The 7779-nt window shown below is 40.4% G+C and overlaps 1 protein-coding gene across 2 annotated transcripts; it reads left to right on the top strand.

The window, feature by feature from the left end:
• Nucleotides 1-921: 921 nt before the first annotated feature.
• LOC146452201 (apoptotic protease-activating factor 1-like) lies at nucleotides 922-6642 on the top strand. 2 transcript variants are annotated; one of them, XM_085098099.1, is made up of 2 exons: nucleotides 922-4337; nucleotides 4694-6642. In XM_085098099.1, the coding sequence occupies exon 1, from the start codon at nucleotides 1072-1074 to the stop codon at nucleotides 2428-2430; it is 1359 nt and encodes a 452-aa protein (XP_084954225.1). In that variant the 5' UTR covers nucleotides 922-1071; the 3' UTR covers nucleotides 2431-4337; nucleotides 4694-6642. The 2 variants fall into 2 exon arrangements, with proteins under 2 accessions (XP_084954225.1, XP_084954226.1); XM_085098100.1 differs by having other exon boundaries at nucleotides 922-6316; nucleotides 6398-6642.
• The last annotated feature ends 1137 nt before the right edge of the window (nucleotides 6643-7779 follow it).

Here is a 7779-nt window from a genome sequence, read left to right as displayed (position 1 = left end):
CGAACATTTGCTGTTACGAGACTAAGTGCTTCCAAATTTTCACGACTGAGAAAGGAAGTGGTCTATCTCTTTAATTTTTACTTTGTAGTATTTTTTTAGGCTCGTTTCGGCGCCGCTCACTCGGGTTCGGAGCGGCGGAAATCGAGCCTATAATTTTCCAGCCATTCCTGAGTTTGCATGTGCCTCGTTATCAAAGCGAGGCCTGATCTACAGCTTTTCACATGCAAATAAGCTATAGTTTTATTTGCTTTACGCGACTTTTTGCTAAGTCACATACGAAACACTGTCGGCACCAGGTCTGGGTTTGAATAAGAGCTAAAGCACAGAGGTGTACTGTAAAAGAGGGTTAGAAAAATGTTTCCTCACCTTACAGAACGCATCTCACAATTTGTAGACCACCACCTTAAACTATGCTGCAGACTGCCCAATCCTTCATATAAAAGAAACTACACACTTTTTTATCAAACTCCACCAACTCGGACAATTATCGACCAACAGACTGTTTGTTCATGAAAATTAAAATCAGCCAATTTTTTTCCTGGATGTTTTGGGGCCCAGTAATGCCAAACAACTGGTTGATATGAGATTGTTCCCAGCCTGCCTTCAACAAAGTCATTATCTGATATCTGCGAATCGCATGATCCACCAGCATTCCTTTTTTAGTATTTCTCAGTACTCCATCCGTAACCTCCCCACCCCCACCCCTACCCCCTAAAAAATACACATCTTAAGGGCACGGGGGCACTTATTTCAAATTTTTCTTATAGGAAGGCCTGGGGACGCTTATTCAAAGAGTTTTACAGTTTCAAGCCGATAAGCGGAAGGAATTCATCGTGCCTGCCTACTGGCACCACCCCAGAGAGGCTCTAATTGCCTTGGTAGAAAGACAGAGGCCAGGTTACTCGGCCGGAGTATGAAAACAAGAACAAAGTTTTTCTTCGTCGACTGTTGAATAATTCGCTCTTGTTAAAACACCAAGTTGTCTTTATTAGTGAAAGCGATCGAACATTGCGTAGGATGAAAAAAACGAGGGGGAGAAAAATTCGATAATCTCAGAGAATTTTAATCGAAATGGGAACCAATGCGTCTAGTTTACGACCCACCGAGGATTTTTCTCTGTCGAATCGGACAGCTGTGCCTAGATTGTCGGGAAGATCACATCGTTCTTTACCCACCGAAAATCGCCATGATCATCTTTTCGACGTTGTCATTCAGTTAAAACACGAGGACAAGGATATTTATTCGTGCTTCTTTCCAAGTGACGATGACAGCGTCCTTTTAACGGCGTCCAAAGTAGAACAAACGACATTTTTGCGGCACAATCGTGAATTTTCGTCTATACGATTATGGGACTTAAATCGCCGACAAATCAACACTGGATTTTTGGCGGATTTTCCACGCTCGTTCAAATCATGCGATTTTTCGCCTGACGGTCAATTGGTAGTGTGCATTTTTAGCGAGGAGTCACTCGCCTTGGTGCGAATGCGTTCCTGGAAAACGACCAGCGCTGAGGTTGTACACATGCGAAGATTTTGGCGAAAGAGAAGGGGGGTTTTAATGTGTTGTTCGTTTTCACCAGATGGGCGATCTCTTGTCGTGGCATCTAAATTAACCGGAGATCTAAATCATATCTGTATTATTGACATCGCAACCAAGAAAATGGTGAGGAAGATAACTTCAGCCACAAACTCCACCTCGAAAATTCGCGGGAATGCGCGGTCTTGTGTATTTTCTCCCGATGGCTTGTTCTTAGCTGTGTCTTGTACCTCTGGACAACTAGTCGTTTTTGACACTCAAGACTTTCATATTCACAGTAGCCTGGACTTGGACACATCGAACTCCTCCACGTGTTTGTGTCTTCCATTTCGTCACCCGAGTCGACGGTCACTTAACTCGCACATGCAATGCTGGTATTTGTTTGACCCTCGGTATGGTCACAAGTACTTAACTTCGTGCCTTGAAGATGGCACCATACAGACATGGTCTCTAGCTGCTGACGAACCTGGCCTTACTTGCATTCAGTTCGCATATGCGCTGCAAACGCCTTGGCAGAAGATCCGATCTGCTACCTTCTCACCTGATGGTACAATGTTAGCTGTTGGCACATCAGATTCCAAAGTTTTGGCCTTGAATTCAGAGAGCTTGCAAGTCCTTTTTGTACTCAATGCGCACCTTCAACCAGATGGATTAAGAACTTGGTACCAGAACACTGAAGTTTCCTGTCTGGCCTTTACACGCACATGCCAGCAGGTTGCCGCTGGTTATAAGGATGGGCGTGTTAGAGTTTGGCAGTTGCCTTTGATTTTAAATCTTCAACACATTTGCAGATTGGTCGTAATTAACCACGTTCCTGCACGTGAAATTCCTCAGTTGCCACTTCCGGCACATTTGATCAGGTATCTTTTATTCTCCCCTCTTAAACAATTCTAATTTACCAATCATACAACAGTCAATTCTTGCAGCCCCATTCTCCTCACCCCCTTCCCCCCCCCCCTCCATCGCACCACCCCTAAAGGGGCATTTGGGGCATTTTGCAATGTTGTCAGTCTCATAGGCCAGCATTAATCTACCATGGGCCAATGGACAGCCTCACGATTTTCACCTGACAGCTCATGTCGCATTCGATGTTAAGTTCATCAGTCCGCAGAAACAATGCATTTGTGATTGTGATGAACCATACATGTATCTAAGAAGGACAAAAATGAAATGGTACCTGTGGCAAGCCACCAGTATAGCCCAGCATGTCAACACTGTGTATATACTGGGTGAGCTATTTGATGCACTGTGTGAGTACGCTTTACCAAGACCCACAGAATTAATGATAATAGAGTCCTAAAGTGATGACATCATAAAAACTAAATCTATGAAATTATGGGATTTGTAAGTATACTCAGAAAGAGCATGATGAAAAATGCCTACTTGCCAAAACTCAGCATCTTATTGCGATTTGGGGGCGAGATATTAGCTCTGTTATGCCGTGATGACTCCATACAAATCCTTCTAATTTTGTCTCATTTCTTACGTGAGGAACTGAGACAAAATTAGAAGGATTTGTATGGAGTCGTTGGAGCATAACAGAGCTAATATCTCACCCCCAAATAGCAATAAGATGCTGATTTTTGGCAAGTAGGCATTTTTCATTGTGCTCTTTCCAAGTGTACTTACAAATCCCATAATTTCAAACATTCAAATATTTGTGATATCACACTTTAGGACTCTATTGGGATGATGAGACTTATCTGAGAATTACTTTGCCTAGAATTAACGTTTGTTGGAATGAAGATAATTCAGAGATGAAGAAACAAAAAAATGTAAAGGAATTCTTAATCTAAATTCAAATTTGCAGGGAGTTAGGGGCCTTAGAAAATATCCCTTCCATGTCTGGGGGGAGGGGCATGGATATTTTCTGGAACTTTTCAATGTTAATTGTTTTTAATCTAACCAAGTGGCCCTAAATTTTGAAATCACAGCAACTGTTATAACTGTAATTTTTGTAAACAGAGAAAGCAAAACGGTCTTGCTAATGTCAGTGGCAATTAGCAATGAGTGTTTTTGAAGTTGGCTTGATTTTCCATTTGGTGACATTTGGAAACAACTTCCAGTTTCAGAGAATATCTCTACCTCCCCCCCCCCCCCACCCCCTCCAATTCTAAAAATTTAAATTTTATAGCTTCATACTTTTCATTAAATGTTTGGGGTTTGAGGATCACCCCACCCCACTTGAATTTCTAATCCCTTAAGTGGAGATTTTTTTTTTTTTTTTTTTTTTTTTTTTGGAGCTACAGTGTACACAATTTTAAAGCAACTGGAACTGGTGATTTCAGAGATAAGCAGAAAATACATGTATTTTTTTACAGACAATTGAATATTATTTGCAAAGCTGATCTATTTCCTGGGGTTGTTAAAAAGCAAAGCAAAACTCACTTATAATCAAACTTGATCTTGCCACACAGCTCTACATGCCATGAGCAGAGCTTTTTCAGCACAACGTGGTCCTCCTTGATGGTTCAGCCAGGGGCACCCAATGATCAGCAAAATACTAAAAGTGTTGTCTTTTGTGTTGCCTTTTAACCCTTTAACCCCAAATATCAAAGAACAAATTCTCCTATCTTGTCCCCATACTTTTCGTATAAAAGTGCTGGGAAGAAGTTATGTGAAATATCAAGAAAATTCACCTTGGGTGATCATATCCGTAATTCTCATGACCTCAGGGGTTGAATAAGCATTGATATCACAAGGAGAAATTTGATGCTGATCACTGTTAGAGCTTAAGGGGTCGAAGGCATAAATGTGTAAGTTTAAATACAAATCTGTTCAGATGCTTACAGTCAACCCAGGTCACGTGTGAACGATATTTTTGAAATTTGAACGGAGTTTTGAAATTTACATGTCAGTTTTGAAATTGGCCAACGAGATTTCAGAGTTCCAGTATAAATTTCCCTAGCTTATTGACGGTATAAAGTTATAAATTTTTCTTTACTTTGCAAAATTGAATATTTCAAGAATAACAATTGTTTCCCAAGTATTTTGAATCTTTTTTTTCAGTTAATGCGTCTTTTTCAGAACGATTTCCAGAGAAATATCCAACATGCCATTCACACGTCGGACATTACAAAGAGAAATTCAAATGTTCATTTCATTCTTGGAAATACTGTTCACGCGTGACCTGGGTTGACTGTAATTAAAATTTAAGTTGCAGAAAATTTTAGGAAATGGAATTTTATTCTCCGAATTTCCTAGCTGTTGTTGGTTTTACGAAAATGCCAGCTGACCTTTTTCGCATAATTTTTAACGACATGTATTTGCCCCTTTAAAAATAAAAAGGAATGGATTTTTCTATTGTTGCAAAATTGTGAGCTCACCTTTTTTCCAAAGAAAACTTTAGATTTTAATTCTTTACAACTAAATCTGACTTTTCCAGTTGGTTAAGCCCTGCCGAACAGATATCCACCGAATTAAACCCCCCGGGGTGGGGAGGGGGTACTCCCATATATGAGCTATATAGGTATGTGCCACTGCGAAGGGTATGGTTTTCAGCAAGTTTACTCTCGAATAGGGTATAGAAAACAGAGAGTTTTGGCCTAGAATAGGGTATCATTTTTCTGCGAAACTAATCAGTTACTTGAAGAATTTAGTCTGAGAAAGTTTCCCGGTAAATGACATTGAAAAATCGGAAATAGGTCTAAGATAGGGTAGGGATTTTCGGTGTTTACTCTAGAATAGGGCTGCAAAATAAAGGTGAACATGGTCTAGTATAGGTCAAGGTTTTCAGAGTCCCTGAGCGGCACACCCTCAGCTAAACATTTTGGGAGTACCCCCCCCCCCCTCAGGATTGAACCATTGGGTGCTTCTGATGGTTCAGCTGAGTGCAGGGATGAGTAGTGTTCTCTTACGGTTAACAGGAACCTTCAGATCAGTGTATGAGACAGAGTATGACTTGTAGTCTATGCAGCTGTCATTTGGGCTCGTCATGCAAGGAAGCACGTTGTGTGACAAGCTCAAATGACAGGTGCGAAGAAGACTAGTATGAATGCGACTTTCAAATTTCAAATCAGTCGCATCACTAGAACCTTAGCTCCTTCCCGTTGTTTACACAAACTGTACTCGCAGATAAGGGGACCCTAGCAACAACATTGGGGTGACAAGCATGCAGTTATCTTAACCAAGTAAGCTAGCTTTGAAAACTCGCACTCGTAGTTAAATCAGAATGTTGATCCCCTATAGCAATTTAAATTAATAACCAATTATACAGTTGGTATTTAATGGTTCAGTTTAATGGAGTTGTACAAATGTGTTAAAAGTCAATACATGTGTTTTTCGTATGGAAGATATTTATCAATTTATAGTATTTAATTATTAGTAGTAAAAGGAAAAGAGTTGCTTTCTTCTCCTGTCACACTTGTCTACATTTCCAAACAAAGTAAGATTAAGAAGCACCATTGATAATTATTAGAAACTGCCTTAATTTTGTGGAATCCTGTATTCCCTAGAGCAATCAGATGAAAACTTTATTACCCAGTAAATAATTACGGTAAATCCTCCATAAAGCCCCCCCCCCCCCCTTCTCTCTTTTAAGCCCCCTGCTCTGCACCCCCCTCCCCCTCCATCATAGTCAAATTAATAAAAGACAGATGGTATTATGGTAATTAATCCCTGAATGTAACACCATGCACTTAATAAAGTAGGGTTCATTCCCACGCTGAAATTTGGAACACTGGCCCACCTAGTAATAATTGTTCTTGAACTTTGGAAATGTGGCAAATTGCCTTCACTCAAAATTCAACATGTGCACTACTTTTATTTTACCATAACTCTAGTCTGTTTCCTCCTATTTTGATAGGTATTGTACTGCATTTTGCCAAATTAAAATTTAATTTGGGGGGGAGGGGGGCTAGAGGGCAGCATTATAAGCCTCCCACTCTATTAACCCCTCCCCCCTCAAACGGCTTGACAAAAATAAGCCCCTCAGGGGCTTAATAGAGGATTTAAGGTGATTAAAGGCAACCACAAGCCAAAGAGGGCAAAACAGAAATATTCATTTCATGGCTGTGCTGGAAAATATGGATGGTGCAGTTTATTCCAGATTACATGAATGTATGTATGTTGATAATGAAAATTAATAAATACCTTTTTGAAATTTGATGTGAGTAAATAAACTGTTTTAAACGTATTTTAAAATGGGATTAATGTGAAACTGTTGAGGGTGGATTGGGGGACACAGTCTTGTTGAACTTTATATTAACAATCTATGCTAACGTAACATTATTATATAGTTCAGAATTAGGGGGTTATTATCCGGGGGGGGGGGGGGGTACTTGGGTTCAGTTTTGCTGGGTATGTGCCGCTGGCCTCTCAGAGCCCCTACCTCATTATAGTCTATTTTGTGGCCAGTTATAGACCCCATCTTAGTCGCTTTTTGGAAAATGTAGTTTTCGCGATCCCAGCTAAGTCACTTTCTATAAATGCATCTACTTTCAAGAACGGAAAGTAATGCGGGGTGATTGTTACATTTAATAAACAACAACTTTCTGAACTTTTTAACCGAGACCATTTTGAATCCCTACTTAAGAGAATTTTTCTTACCCCAAAAATCCGAAAATGTGCGACCCTCTTCTAGTCAATCCAGTCGTAAAAATGCGACCCCATCCAGCGGCACATCCCCATTAGCCTCTAATAAGGAAGTACCCCCCCCCCCCCCCTGGGCTGCATTGATGGGAGATTGAAACCAAATGCTTTATCAACTGATTTGATTAGGTGATTGTCATTACTTCAGTTACGCATTACATTTGTCTTTGCTTGTTTATTTTAAGGCCATCCCAACAAAATGTTTCGTTTCGCATCGTCCCGTCTCTTGTGATGGTGGGTCGGTCAGTCGGGCCAAAAAAAAAAACAGAGAATGAACGCTTGAAGGGGTCTGGGTTCTAGAGAAGGCCAGGCTGCTAAGTTAGAAAGCCTGGTTACAATGTTAGGTCTTTTCGTTCGTTATTCGTGGTATCGATGTTAATTAAAGACAAGGACATCACATCATACCAATTGTTGTTTAATGAGGGGGGTGAATAGGTCTACGGATCGGCGGATTTGGTAAATATTTTAGCCCGGATTCTGGATTCAGAGCGAAATTTTAACGGATCTGCGGATCCTATGATCACAGCGGATCGCGGTTTTATCCAGTTTTGGGGCCCGGATTTTGGATTTTGGTTGTTAGGAAGTTCAAGTTTGCTCTTTTTTCTCGTATCTGCAAGATTTTGTTTCGATACAGACGTTGGTTAAATAAATATT

The sequence above is a fragment of the Pavona decussata genome, unplaced genomic scaffold, assembly GCF_977016875.1.
Source record: "Pavona decussata unplaced genomic scaffold, jaPavDecu1.1 SCAFFOLD_376, whole genome shotgun sequence".
NCBI lineage: Eukaryota > Metazoa > Cnidaria > Anthozoa > Scleractinia > Agariciidae > Pavona > Pavona decussata.
The sequence above is the reverse complement of the archived record's forward strand: the minus strand, read 5'-3'. Positions and strand labels throughout refer to the sequence as shown.